We start from the raw sequence: 15,587 nt of genomic DNA on the forward strand, positions 1-15,587 counted from the left end.
TGTACTGTAAGGATTGACTATCCATTTAAAAGTAGCCTTTCTAAAAAAAAGCTTATTTACATACAAGCTTATTACATATTTGTATGTCTTACCATATCTCGGGACCATGGAGCCTCGGACCTTCGGAAGGCGTGCGTGCGGCCGAAGTCAACACAGAAGCCATTTACGACACATTAATCTAGAAGCTAGGGCTATACGTGGCAGGTACCATCCCTGGGCGCATGATATGATACATCCGGTGATAATAAATAAATAAATAATAAAATAAATATTATACGACATTATTACACAAATTGACTAAGTCCTACAGTAAACTCAATAAGGCTTGTGTTGGGGGTACTTAGACAACGATATATATAATATATAAATATTTATAAATACTTAAATACATAGAAAACACCCATGACTCAGGAACAAATATCCATGCTCATCACACGAATAAATGCCCTTACCAGGATTTGAACCCGGGACCATCAGCTTCGTAGGCAGGGTCACTACCCACTAGGCCAAACCGGTCGTCTAACCCGCCAGGGGCCCATTTCGCGAACGGTATTAGTCTAATATTATTAGTGTGTTGCCATGGTAACCCATACGACTTGACAGTTCGTGGACTAATAATGTTAGTCTAATACAGTTCTAGAAATGGGCCCATGGTTCGAGAAATGGGCCCCAGGGTGCAAAGACTATTATTATTAGAGTATTTAAATTAACCAAACTCCTTTATGGTTCCAGACGGGAACCATACACATGCCACAAGCCGTTCTGCAAAAAGTGGGTGCAGCGGGCGTGCCACAACTGCTGCTCAGTGCCGCGCCAAGGCTCGCCAACACGCTCAACTCCAACAAATTGTCTATCAAGGTCACATCCAGCTCAGGATCTGGTACGTACTCGTATTTTAATTTACATCGAATTCACTGTTCTGGGGGCCAAGCGACCGATATCGTAATCTCTTCCTATCATTCTTCCATATTAGTCCGGCAGACAGTTTTGTTTTATTAGCTACGGAGCGTAATCGATTGGCATCCTAGCTACGCACCCCGATCTTAATTCGAACTATATTATGGTATAGCACTTTTTTCTCATTATGATGTCGGTTAAAAAATGTAAATCCTAAGTGTCTCGCTTAGCAGCGATAGGATGAAGGTTACAGAAAGTCACAAGTCCGAATTTCGCATGTGGGGGTAAAGAAACCATGATGCCATCATATTATTGTGCCTAATTCAACAATAATTTTCCGAATGCAAGTACACGAGTTACTTTTAAAAATGGGTATATCTAATCCATACAACTAGAGATGTTCATATTTGAAGTTTCCTCGATTTTTTCAAGATCCCACATTAGACTGGCATGACTACAATGAGAATGGAATCAAATGAAGTGTCTTTTTATTTAAAGAAATCCAAATTGACACACTAAAACAACTGACTTTGAAAACCTTGAACCCGTAAGGCATGAAGGTTTCAGAAATTCTGCAAAATTGAACCCTATCGCTTTGGAATAAAGTTTAAAATCAAGTAATGATATTCCTAATAACTGTTAAGTATTTTTGTAAATGTTGAATCGGTTAGCAGGCTTCCACCTGCCGCCGACGCCGCCGTCGTCGCTGTCGTCGTCGGACAGCGAGGGCGCGCTGTCGCCGGCGCGCGAGGCGGCCGCGCCCGCGCCGCCGCCGCCGCGCCGCGCGCACCTCTACCTGCCGCACCACTCGCGCCAGCCCATCAACACGCCGCTCATCAGCACGCAGCCGGTAAGCCACGTCATTTATCGAGCGAACGCGAGTCAAGCCACTCCGTTGCTGATCAAACGCCTTCGTATGTGGGTCATACACATTTTTTAGAAAACTCGTTCGCGTTCCGTCTTTCCTGTACACCTAAAGCAAATTTTTACTTGGTATCTTTACTTGAGACTCAAATAAGAAAAATGGGCATGTACCAGTCGTTAACTTTGGTTGTATTGTCCAGAGAAGTGACCTTTTTCTAAAATGTGTTTGACCCATATCCGACTGGTCGGTCAGGTCGTATTCCTCGAGCGATTTTCGTGGGATTTTTACAAGCTTTTATTTAACTCGCCCTGTTAATAAGCACCTATGTGTCTGTGGGTGAAATTTGGAAGCTAAATTTGACCCACTTCCCGATTTCCAATTGAGCTGAAAATTTGCATACATGTATAGTCGAGTGACAATGCAATATTATGGTACCATCGGGCTGATCTCATAATGGGCACACGAGGTAGCCATAGGAATTCTGTGATGAAAAGACGTAATCTAAATGTGTTTCGAGTTTTTTATAATTGTCTCAATGAGTTTTTTTAGTTGCCTGTGCTAAGAAAGTACAGAGATAAAAGCTTGTACCAAAAATTGAATTTTTGCCAAAAACTTATTTAGATCGGAGTTTTTTGTTCGATTCAGTTTTGGATATATAAAATGGCGGAGCCATGGCAGTTCATTAGGTCCACAGTTCAAAGATTTTTTTGTAAAGATAGTTACAGAACTTTAGCCGCCGAATTAGGAATGAGGAGACCCGCAAGAGATCTAATGTCGTTGATATAGCCAATATAGAAAGTTGCCCGACTTATATAGAACGGATGGCCAGTTGGACAGACAAGTTCTTAAATCACCTTAGGACCCATCAAAATAGGTCGTCATGGGGATCATTGTGGAAAGCCTATGTCTAACATGATACGTCTATCGGCTGATATAATAAATTAAGTAATTCAAACGTATACCTGCTGGCCGCACACTCGAATTTGTTGATAATAAATGCAATATCGCCATTATCTTAATTAGAATAGAATAGAATAGAATTATATTTATTCAGACAACACATCAATTATTACAAAGAAGATAATACATTAACAACAACAAGAATTTAAAAAAAAAGAAACAGTGGAAGTTGAATAGTACAGAACAAATAGGATGTGAGGCTGAAATGGTCTCCACTCAGCATTGCAGTTGGCACGACTAAGCGTTGTCAACGGCGCTGGTTTTCTGTGGAGCCAGTGAGGTGAGCGGAACGGCATACTGCGCGACTTGTGTGACAGATAATAATAAATAATCAGTTATCAAAGGCAATATCAAATAAAAATACTTATAAATAACAGCTGTTAAGGTACACATATTATACATTATACATGCGAGTTCATTATATTGCAGTAACCAGATATTTACTTGGGGGTTAATCATATTTAGGAACTGAGGCTATGTAGAATGATGCCCTTAGGCAGCAATACCCTGTTGAGCTATCAGGTGTGTTTTTAGTTTAGATTTGAAGCTACTAACAGTTGTGCTCTCCCAAATAGGAGGTGGAAGGTTGTTCCAGCACTTCGTGGCAGCATAACGAAAACTGCCACGAAATGCAGCGGTATTGTGCCTTGGGCAAATCAGTCGGGGAACACACCTAATACGACGCTGGTAGAAGACCATCTTTTCATGCAAATATGTGGGTTTCTTACTGTTGCAAATACCAAATAAAAGTGTGGCAAAATGTTGGGTACGTCGACCATCCATATTTAAAAGTTTGTTCATATTGAGATAGGGAGTAATATGGGATCGATTAATTTGGGAAAAAGTATCTCAATTTAAACAATTTTGTAATTAGTTCACGCTAATTTAAAACATAATTTATTGTACTGAATTGCCTATTGAACTTAACTGCTAATTCATAAATATTTTCTTCCCATTGCAGAAAGGGTCAACAGGCCAACTGGTGCTCACAGAAGAAGAGAAGCGCACACTCCTGGCAGAGGGATACCCCGTGCCTACGCGTCTGCCACTCACCAAGGCCGAAGAGAAATCCCTCAAGAAAATCAGAAGGAAAATCAAGAACAAGGTACCGACAATAAATAATTAGATCTCCTACCATTATCGCCTACCATTCTTTAATTCAAAGACAAATAATTTCCCAAGAAAATCAAATTAATATAGAACATGATAAAAGCATCAATTAACAAACGATTTCTAGTAGTTTACTATTTCCATCCATAAATCCATTTAGAAAATTAAAAGAAAAACAAGCATAGAGCAATAGTTTCTAATATTAGTTTATTACTTGCAACGCCTATCATTCTTCAAGTTAAAAATGTATTAAATTATTTCCGTTTAATCTTAAAAAAAAAGGAAAATGAACAGGATTTTTCAAACACGTCTGTGAAAACAATAAGTAAACGAGCCTTAAATAATGTTACAGCAAAACGGGCATTTGCTGAGTTTTTTTACGTATATACATACTGTAATAAGAAGCAGTGCATGTAAGTACATCGGCAGATAAGAAAATCAGTAGGAAATATGGTACAAGGTGCAAACAATTTGTTTTCTAGTGCTTTAATGAGTGATTGATGGCAGACATATATGATTACCGTATTCAGCTGTAATCGGTGTAATTAAGTTCAATTAAAGTCAATCATATAAATTCTCTTTCACGTTTTTTGCTAACATTTAATAGTAATATATTGATGCCGCATACCAAATCTCATTACAATTGCTGGTTGTTATCATTGAAAATACCTATTCTGGTCAAAACCTCTTCATACTCTTTTTTAATTATTTTAATGTCTCATTTTAAAAGCTGCTGCATTTATGACAAGCTGCTGCATCTATTAATGAATGACACCTTTATTTATTTTTGCTATACGTAGTAAAATCGCTCTTTTGTTTTTCAGATATCAGCACAAGAAAGCAGACGCAAAAAGAAGGAATACATGGACCAACTAGAGAGGAAGGTTGAAATTCTCGTGTCCGAGAACTCCGACTACAGAAAAAGGGTAGAGACCCTGGAGCAGAAAAACGCAAGTCTCCAAAGCCAACTGGCCGCTCTGCAGGCGCTCGTGACGCGGAATGCACGCAAGTGACGTCATTGTGAAGAGTGTGACGTCGCGCTACGCTTTCCTTAAGGCCTCAACGGTTATAGTCTGAATTTATACTGTTATAGTGTGATTGGTCATAGATTATGAGAGGTGACGACTGTCTTTTGATGGCACAGTTATAAGTCCAAATGGCATTCTTACAAATTCGTATTGACCAAGTCTGGCTCTAAAAGACGTTTTGCTTACTAGGGAATTAGCCGTCAGCTAAATGCCGCTTTTATATGACCCTACTTACTAGTAATTTCTGTCCTGTTTTTCTTCATACAAATCAACTCATCTATTTTAGTCATTTTATAAATCATTTCCTTTAATTTTTCGTGAACGCTCAAGCATGATATAAATCAATCAAAAGACACTTGTCATTTCTCGAAGTTGTAGGTATTTGGCTACGCTGAGTCGTAATATCAGTCATAATATATATCTATGTGTACTCAAAGTTCATATATATATCGAATTTTGATGTCTCGTCTTGTAAATTTCTTAGTAAACCAGACTAACGATTAATGTCATAACTTATTTAAATAATGTAGGTGAATTTTTTTCTAACATAAAAATCGACCGGCAAGCCAATTTTTGACAATGTATGTATATTTGGAAGTATTTACATATACTAGGAGACTAAAGGGAACTGTTAGCGTTTCAATGGTTGCTCACTATATTTTTAGTAATAGGTTTTTGTGGTGCTGGAACCTTACTGCGGTGTTTACTGCAAAGTGCCACACTAGATATTTATTTTTACAACTGCACTGTTTTCGACTTGAAGACTCGATAACAGGGAAATATAATTGAGTCTATATAGTGCCTTTTATACTACACAATATTTATACCATTATCAACTATTAAACTCCCGTGAGACTCGAACATATGAAAATTATTTTAAATTGGTCACTCACGTATTATTAAGTTTAATAAACGCTCGATGTGTTTCGATCCAATTTATCGAGGACTTACCTCATGAAGCACCGTCTGTACTGGTCAAGAGCGCGCCGCGTACTGCGGGCCGGGAGGGGAGGGGCGGCGCCGGCGCGGGGCGAGGACGGATCTACCCTCTTTATTTTTCGTTTTCGTACAGTTGATTTTGGATCGATGTTGTGTAGTGTAGCAGGCACTCAAGTGTCGATAATTATATAGGTGTGTCGTTTGAAATCTCGTAATATATTATAATAATGCTGCAAGAGCATTAAATAGCTTAAGTCTTAATTTGTGTGTGTTTATTATTATGTGAAATTAGGTTAAGGATTTTATTGTTACCCAAAGCATACGTTTTACTTGTATGTGGCCGTTGTGGTGATCTATAGAATATCCCTGGATTCGCTTCGGGATTCTTGGTAGCATAATATGTAAGACATACACATCGATGTCTTACAGGATAAATTGAATTCCATGAATTTGCATTTATAAAGAGAAATGTATCTAGAGATTTTATCTTTAAGATAGATATTTGTGTATCTACTAAAGGACCTTTTGAGCCGACTGTGTAATTGTATTCGGTATGTCTAGTCTTTTGTAGAAGCAGTAACTGGGTTCACGGCCCATAGAATAGGAGTATTCCCATTTGTCCCCGCCGGGCACAGTTGGGATATTCCCATATAAATCATTCCTATTTGTCCCCGACTCATGTATGACGGTGGTCTCGTGGGGCGGGGACAAATAAGAATAGACCGTAAAATAGCTGTCAATCAGGAATGGCGCTCTGTGGCCAAGTACAAACGAACAGCGAGCCTTCTCAACAGTTTATATTAATAAAATGTGCTTTAAATTGATACAGGATACTGAGGAAAGTTTTCCATTAACGTTTCAAGTGTTGGTTAGAATTGGTGTCTAAGTAGCTTGGGAGTTTTTTGTGTGACTCAAGAACACTTCAATAAACAAATATTCCATCTTCAACATTGAAAGTTGTAATTAAATAAAAGTTTAAAAAATCATCGCTGCAGAATATTTTTGTTGTGAACCTTGAACTGTATATGAAAACTACGTCTTAAAAAATAATGTACCTAAAACTTAAAGAAATGACTCGATGCTAAAACAGCTGAGTCGAATCTCGAAAATCAAGACTCCAAACTAAGAATGGTAAAAGGTAAGAATGGCAAAGGTGATGGCTATTTGTGATAACCATTTGACCTGCCAATTACGTTTATAGCAAATTTTCCTTAGTATACAATATGCTTTTATACTAGCCTTCGTATACGAACAGTATTTTAATGTAAAGGTTAATTCACGAAAACTGGCACGAATGAAATGAACGAAACTTCCATTGTATGAGTGACCTGTATCGATATACAGTCAGAGCCACCATTTTATTGGTTAACCTGTTGTCTACCCAGTACGGATATCTCCGGCCAAAAAAAAAACATATCCAAGTTAAGGTTTTGAGAAAAAAGCACCCCTCTACCTACCCTGGCCGGAGATCTCTGTCCAGTATTTCTTACGTACGGAGAACACCCATTTAAAATCAAAATAAATCAGCTTTTCGATTGCGAATTTCCTCGGATGCACAAAAATCCGTCGTAACAAATCTGGGGTGACCCGCGCAGGTGGGGAGCGGGAGACACGAGCAACTTAAAAATAAGAATACTAATTATTTATTGTACGGGTACGGGTGGTTTTTTGGACAGCTTGGTAGACGACAGGTTAATGTGATAGACACATCGATATTTTCATTCACTCAGTCATTCATTTTATTCGTGCCAGCTCTTGTAAATGGACCTGTAACGTGCCACGAATCTTGGTACTGGACGATCGTCCTTCTAACATTCTCGTGAACTAATATATACATTCCAATTTCTCGATGTAAGTGACTTAAAGTGAGCTTCGTACTTATTAATAATAGATTCTTCACAATGTAGTCAACTTGCTGTACAAATTTTTACCTGAAAACTGTTAATTATGTATACATAAATGTCTATATAACTCTGCTTGACTAGTACAATTCTATTTCTGCCGTCCTGAGACGCGTCATTTTATATCACGTTTGTTGACAGCCAAAACAACCTGTCACTGTTAAAAACCTCGTATCTCATTACCAAACGTAACTTAGATACGAGCTTGATAACTTAAGTTTTGGTTGTCATCGAACGTTTACGTTATTGTGTGCAATTACGTTCTGTTGTACATGTGTGAAGTTCTTCCTATGTAGAATTTTAAGAAAATGTTATATTTATATAGTGCTAAATTAATATATCAACTTATCGTCCCCAACTCATTAGGGGGCGTGTTATTGAAAATGAAGATATATTTTAAGAGATTTTTTCTAATGAATTTTTAGAAATATATACGTTATACAGTTTTACTTGTCTCTCCTTGAGATCTCTAGATTAGCGTAGCTATTGATTGAATGGCTTTGGGCTATCCTCGCCTTCCGCTGTCTAATTGCCTAACTATTCCCGACGTAATGTTTCAATTACTGGATACTTACTCTTAGATTGTAGTTGCAGGCGTCCATAGGCTACGGTGAGGAGATCCGTATACTTATTTTCCACCGGTATAATAAAATAACCGGCCAAGAGCATGTCGGGCCACGCTCAGTGTAGGGTTCCGTAGTTACTCTCCCGTCACAATAAGCTAAACTGGAGCTTAAAGTGTAGTAAATGGTACCTTTCACCCGAGTTAAACAAATAGGCAAATTTGCATAATCAGTACCTAATTAAAGTAAGTCTTTTTACTATGAAGGGAAAACTTTTTGCGATAACTCAAAAACAGCTAAACTGATCATGTCCGCTATAGTTTTCATTTAATGTATTTCTTAAGCTCTACTTCCACGATTTTTTTCATATTTTTTGGACCTATGGTTCAAAAGTTAGAGGGGGGGGACACATTTTTTTTTCTTTCGGAGCGATTATCTCCGAATATATTCACTTTATCAAAAAATGTTTCTTGAAAACCCCTATTAGTTTTGAAAGACCTTTCCAACGATACCCCACACTCTAGGGTTGAAGCGAAAAAAAAAAATTCACCCCCACTTTACGTGTAGGGGAGGTACCCAAAAAAAAATTAAATTTTTAGATTTTATTGTACGACTTTGTCGGCTTTATTGATTTATATATCCATGCCAAATTTCAGCTTTCTAGCACTAACGACCACGGAGCAAAGCCTCGGACAGACAGACAGACAGACAGACAGACAGACAGACAGACAGACAGACAGACAGACAGACAGACAGACAGACGGACATGGCGAAACTATAAGGGTTCCGTTTTATGCCATTTGGCTACGGAACCCTAAAAAAGACCACCAAAGATGTATATAGGAAACATGAACTGTATGGGCATCACTGGAGCCCCTGTTTATCGGCGCAAAGTGTACATGTCAAGTTAAAGCTTCCAATGTACCCCACAAGATGGCAGAACCTACAATGCACAAGAAAACTTACATGGACTGTAGAGGGCAGCACTTGCTTTGGCGTGAGCGTGAAGTGTTTATGTTTCCCACTGAGGCCACAAGATGGCAGACGCTCCAACGCGCACGATTACACTGTAATATAGAGCTTCATGCGTTCCAATTAGGTTTACTATAGCGCGTTCGCGATGACGGTCGGGTTGTTTCGCAATTAGGCTGCAGGGATGTTCGCAGGATACGATGAACTGCAAGTGCCTATCAGCAACGTTTAGCGTTTTCCAAAATAACCTGTTTCTTACAAATCTGGACTTTCTTGGGCTCATTCTACTCAGAATCGTCCGCGTTCTCCATTCTACCATTCAAAAGAAAATGTCCTAAAATGTCCGTACCGTTACGTCACGTGATTTTTTCACTTGTATGTGCGTGGCGTAGTGGAAACTAAAATTTCCGTACAAATTTTTGAGACATTTTTTTTGCATCAGGATTGAATATGCTAGTGATTCTGAGTTGGGAGAACTCAAAAGGATCTGTGGGAACCAGTCTTTCAATTATTATTTTTGGAAAATGCTCTTTTATTAATATGAAATTGTTAGAGGCAGAATGACCAGCGAAGAGTATCCTTAGAGAAAATACGATATTTATATATAAAATAAAGTATTTTAACATGTAAAATATATAATTCCTAATATGGCATTTACCGTCTGCAAAGGAGTGATGTAATTGAAAACGACTTATATAAATTAACTAAAGTATTTAAATTAAGTTATGGATTAATTTAATGCATGTAAACTGAATGCCAAACTTGTACATAGCTCATGCTCCAGGTAAGGACGCTAAGCACCAAGAATTTCGTACATCGACACGCACTATCTCTATCGCACACGCATGATATTGCTGTCCCGCTCGCACAGTGGCATTGACCACCGGCATCATAATGGCGGGTCAATGTACGAAATTCTTCGTTCTACTTTGAATCCTTACTTTAGCTGTTGTACAAGTACAATATTTCTGAGTGACAATTTAGTATGATCAATTCGTCAACCAATCAGATATAATTATTAATTAATAAATATCGATCCGTGTGAGTTTTATGGGCAATTAGAATTTCTTATTTCTACATTCTTTTGCCTCTAGCCCCCTATTAAAAGGCCCCCCGTTCCACTGAATTTGTCGTAGAATACTTGTCGGTGGCAAGAGGATATTACCCTTTCTATCTCTATTCTTAAAGCTCCATTAATTATTTACGGGTGTTATCTTCAATTTCCATCTCAGAGGTCTATGAAATTAAGATTTTTTTTTTCCTTACAGCTACTTAATATGCCTACTTTAGTTTATCCCAAACCGCAGAGGCAGAGTATGAAAAGCTTATTTCTATTTTAAACACATTTGAAACGATACTAAAGTGCGTCCAGATCTGGCAAACTCGCTAGTGGTACGTACTGCGCGCGTGTATTGCGCAAGCGATTTGCCACATATAGACGCTCTTTTGAGCGTCGGTATCTACTCAGCGCTATGGAAAATGACATCGCTGTGCAGTTGCGCCAACGTTACGTCGAGCAACAAGTTGACTAGACATCGACGCTCGGGGGACTGGCCCTAAGGCTAAAAATCTGTCTTTTATATATACAGTTAATTTCCTAAGAAGTTTCTCAAAAGCCTAAAACTCTTACGCATCGTATTTTTGTGCTTAACTCGGAAAACATATTTTTATAAGACATTGTGCAATAAGCGGCCTAAACCCGGATTGATGATGCGGCCATGCCAATATTGTTATTCAGTATAATTTTTATTAATAGTTTTATTTGTTAAAACTACTCGCTGTTACCTTGAGTCATCGTTTGTTGATCGTTTGTTTTATTATTATTTTCAATGACATTACGGATTTTACTGTCACCTTTGATATAAATAAAGCGTCAAAATATTGTATACCGGTGTTTTTATTCCTGAAACCATAGAGGAACAATTTGACAGAGGCCGCGCAACTGACGACCAGCTGTGACACTGCAGTGTGTGCGTATCAGAAATGTATACCTAGGCGGATTGAGTACTTTTTCTCTAGTTTGGTACGAACACCTTTCTAGCTCGGGGATAAGGTTCAATATAGTATGGCAAAAAAAGTGAGAGCGCCCTTAGGAACAACTTCATGGATTAATATCGTATTTTACGAAAGATAATTGATTAACTTATATATGAAAATGAATCCTGCCTCTTTTTGTCTTTCGATCGGTATAAGTTTTGCAACATTCGACTACGCATTTAATTTTTTTCTTCCAATAATTAATGCACTGCAATGCATATTGGTGGATGAGGCCATAGAGATAACTATATCCCTATATATATGTCGTCCCTATATGTGTGTCACGCGTAAATACTAGAAAATTGGTGGAAGATGGAATCCTATATGTGTTTAAGCGAAACTACGGCCTTAGTATTCTAGGTCCATGCCTGAAACTATTGATGCCCCCCGCTTGGGACGATTTGTGATTGCGACTGGCAAAACGTCCCAATGGTTGTATACCATAAGAACGAGATTTGCTTGTATCATTAATCGAATAACCTGTCAAGGCGTCCTTATGGTCAGCGACAAAGTGGGACGATTTGCCGGACGCGGTCAAATTTTGATTTTTTGATGTATGAAACATTCGGCCCGATTCGAAGAATGATTAAGATACGCTTAAGATCTTAGAAATATCGATAGCTAAACTTTTTATTTTTATTTCATGACGTATTAAAAAAAAACTACTTACTAGATCTCGTTCAAACCAATTTTCGGTGGAAGTTTACATGGCAATGTATATCATATATTTTTTTTTTGATTTTTCATTCTGTTATTTTAGAAGTTACTGGGGGGGGGGGGGGGGGGACACATTTTACCACTTTGGAAGTATCTCTCACGCAAACTATTCATTTTAGAAAGAAATGATATTAGAAACCTCAATATCATTTTTGAAGACCTATCCATAGATACCCCACACGTATGGGTTTGATGAAAAAAGATTTTTTGTGTTTCAGTTCTAAGTATGGGGAACCCCCAAAATTTATTGTTTTTTTTTTTTCTATTTTTGTATGAAAATCTTAATGCGGTTCATAGAATACATCCACTTACTAAGTTTGAACAGTACAGCTCTTATAGTTTCGGAAAAAAGTGGCTGTGACAGAATCGGACAGACAGACGGACATGACGAATCTATAAGGGTTCCGTTTTTTGCCATTTGGCTACGGAACCCTAAAAATTACTCATCGCCTCCTGTTTCATATTTAGTCAGATGATAGTTCAGATGCTATTGTTAATTAAAAAAATCGCCAGCTGGTCGCAAAAAAACAAGCGCTTTACCATTTCACAATAGTAGAACAAAATCATAAAACTTTGCATGTAGCATTCCATCAGGCGTTTCAAATAAACGGATTACACAATTTAGACATTCCGAATACTTTGCGGACATAAAGTGGTAAGGCGCGTATTTTTTTAAATGTTCTATGAATAGCTCTAGTCTTTCCACAGCGATATAATATAACCGGCTGGCGGTTTTATTTTCATTTAAAACAGCGTTAAAGTATCAGCCGGGAGACGTTGACTGACGATGTATGCTCCCGGCCCAGGGTCTATAAGGATCTAAGGATGTAATAAGCATACAATAATTGTAAAATGTTTTTAATTCAACTATAGTTAAGATACAAGTTTTGTTAAATCTAATAATCAGTCTTTAAAACTACGTTAAGCTAACTTGGCAAAAAAAAAAACGATTCCTCTCTGACGGCTCATTTTATAAACTTACATAGTACTTGACCAAGTCATACCGCATAGGAAATCTAACCAATCCTATCTCACAGCACCATTGGGAGCAAAGTGAGAGATTTGTCTTCATCTGTAAACACAAATGGAGATATTAACACGTTCACAGTCCTGTGCCCCATATATGGGTCACGCTAAACTATCTCCACACGTCCGTGCCCCACATATGGGTCACGAATATACCACCAGGTACGCAGTTAGATTAGTACTTCATATTGCATAATAATATAGGGATACTACTTGTATAATAATATTTTTGGCTAGTCAGACAACAGCATACAAAAAGTCATTGTTCTAATTCGAGTGTGGCTTGTTTTTTTCTCAGTGACCCATATGTGGAGCATGGACGTGTGATTGAAGTAATTTGCTTGGATGTACCAGGAAATGCATACATCTAGTATGGGGACTGTTAACGTGTTAAGTCGATTTCATCTGTAACTTTAAAGTACATTCAAACCGGTACTGAGTACCTTAGTATAGCAAATATAAGTAAAAACTTTGTTGAAATCATGAATTCTGCGTTGGTAGCGCTATCGCTCATAAGCGTTCTTGGCGCTATGACTAGTGTTGGTGTCCCCTGCTTTAAGACTCGACTCAGTTTTTCAGACTTATAATTAAGACGAAACTCGAGTTCTTTTCAACTTATTAGAGACTCGAGTCTTTTGTAGAGACTTGAGTGCTTTTCGGAGAACTTGTAATTTTTTTACAAATAACTTCGTAATGCCTTGTCTTTATGTAAAATTCATGGATATAGGTACATAACATAAATCATACAATAACGCTTATTTTATTTACTGTTGTTTAGGTAAAACCTATAAAATTGTTGAGTGAGTCTTTATTCGGAGACTCGAGTTCTTTTGAGTTCCGCTTAAAAAGACTCAATAACTCGACTCAGTAGTTAAAAGACTCGGAAGTTTAGTAAGCTCTGAGCGTCGTAAAAACAAGTCGAGTTCTTCTATTTAGACCCAAAAGACTCCAGTTCCTACCAACACTATAGCAATAACACAACTTACAACGGTTTTCAATGTTCTCTGTACTTTTTTACTGAGCTAGTTTTTCTCCAATGGGCATATGGAACGGATCTTAACATCCAAATGATTAAGAAAAACGTTACACTGTTCTTAAAAGCTCGTTTCTACTTTCATTGCAATGAAGGTTCAATTCACAGCGTTATAAAAACCTTCTTCTTCGCCATAACATGCGCTATAACAACCCAAAGGGCCGTCCCCCAAACAGCTTCCAACAAGTTTATCGTGTGCGTCTCCATATTGGCCACCTTCCAGTGGAAAGGGAACATGTTATAACACACCATGTGGCCAACATAGAGGGCGATGGCGTTAAGGCCGGGCGCTCGGAACGGCGCGCCGCCCCAGAGGCGCCACGCGTCGGTGAACAAGTAGCACAGGACGAGCAGCACCAGGCAGAACGATGTCGTCACCAGGACGAAGGAGATGGACCTGGAGGATGGAGAAAATAGCTACTAAACTATTTTATTCTGCAGATAGGAATGCATTTGTGGTACCTATTCTCGCCATGCTATGTCGCCCGCCAAGGTTTACGTGATGCATGGGACGGCTATACCCATACATTGACAGTGCCAAGGTCAATGTATGGGTATGGCCAGGGGGTCAGGGCAAACTTAAGGTAGGGTTCAAGTACACCAGGACACGTTCCCCCCTTGAAGCTTGGTGCCCCGGTGTCCCGGTCAATAACAAAATTGTCCCAGGAATCTTTTAAGGAATGGATTATGTATTCTTCATGTCAGTCTCGGCACTATACTGTAATTTATTACCCACCGTCGCAAAAGAAAAATATTAAAAAAAAAAAACAATTGTTCCGGTGGTCGTTCCTATATGGCAAAGCAACCCTCTTAAGGTGAAATACCAAGGGCGAAATATCAAGGATGGGCTTCTGGCCTAAGAGGTGTCCCAACTTGACTGAACAGCCGGGAGTACATACTCCCATTGCCCCCATTCGATGAATTTTGCCTCAGTTGGTATAGTTAGTTAGGCCATTAGTGTAGGCGTCTTTCAAATTCAAAGTTGTCTCAAATGTTTGTTTTACGTGCAGCCTCTAGTGTTTTTATAAGCTTCTCGCTTCTGTCGAATAAACAACACAAACATAACACTCACCACAGGTTCTTATTGATTGGCACCACTCCATGCTCCCTACTGAAGCCAGTCAGTAAGGCACCGGCTAGAGCGAAAACTAGTCCCCACGCCAGCCAGCGAGACACTCGTGCTTTGTGTGAGCGCTGCAGCAATACTGTCGCTCCTGCTTGCACACCTAGTAGTGCTTGTACAGCTGATGTTAGGCAACCTGTGAAAAAGAATTGGTTAAAATGGATTCGGATATTTACCCAAAGGGCAAGGCTCGAGTTTTGCTCGGAGTTTCTCCGGAAAACCGGATAGGGTCAAAATTCTTGCTACAGATATGACATTTTAGGGTCAGTCTGTAGTCTTTCGTGCACGACACAGACTCGATCGTTTAAATGTGACGTATCATGTTGTCGCTGGCAGTCTTAATTAATAGCTTACCCAGTAACCTGCAAGGTAAGTATTTGATGTGTGAAAATGGATAAGGATAGAAAAAGATAGAG

At 38.7% G+C, this 15,587-nt stretch overlaps 2 protein-coding genes across 4 annotated transcripts in view; one reads left to right on the forward strand and one right to left on the reverse strand.

The window, feature by feature from the left end:
* The window catches only part of LOC133517337 (cyclic AMP response element-binding protein A), a 259,857-nt gene extending 248,736 nt beyond the window's left edge, over positions 1–11,121 (forward strand). For 2 of the 3 annotated variants that reach the window (XM_061850610.1, XM_061850608.1), the window contains 4 exons: positions 733–880; positions 1,569–1,747; positions 3,684–3,827; positions 4,657–11,121. In XM_061850610.1, the coding sequence (XP_061706594.1) occupies positions 733–880; positions 1,569–1,747; positions 3,684–3,827; positions 4,657–4,845 (660 nt within the window). In that variant the 3' untranslated portion in view covers positions 4,846–11,121. The remainder of the gene's footprint in view (positions 1–732; positions 881–1,568; positions 1,748–3,683; positions 3,828–4,656) is intronic. The other variant, XM_061850609.1, reaches the window with a different exon arrangement.
* A 1,709-nt stretch (positions 11,122–12,830) lies between these two features.
* The window catches only part of LOC133517343 (heparan-alpha-glucosaminide N-acetyltransferase), a 71,600-nt gene continuing 68,843 nt past the window's right edge, over positions 12,831–15,587 (reverse strand). Inside the window, 2 exon segments of the mRNA XM_061850629.1 lie at positions 12,831–14,445; positions 15,121–15,307. Of these exon segments, the coding sequence (XP_061706613.1) occupies positions 14,151–14,445; positions 15,121–15,307 (482 nt within the window). The 3' untranslated portion in view covers positions 12,831–14,150.

Source organism: Cydia pomonella, chromosome 4 (assembly GCF_033807575.1).
Source record: "Cydia pomonella isolate Wapato2018A chromosome 4, ilCydPomo1, whole genome shotgun sequence".
Taxonomy (NCBI): domain Eukaryota; kingdom Metazoa; phylum Arthropoda; class Insecta; order Lepidoptera; family Tortricidae; genus Cydia; species Cydia pomonella.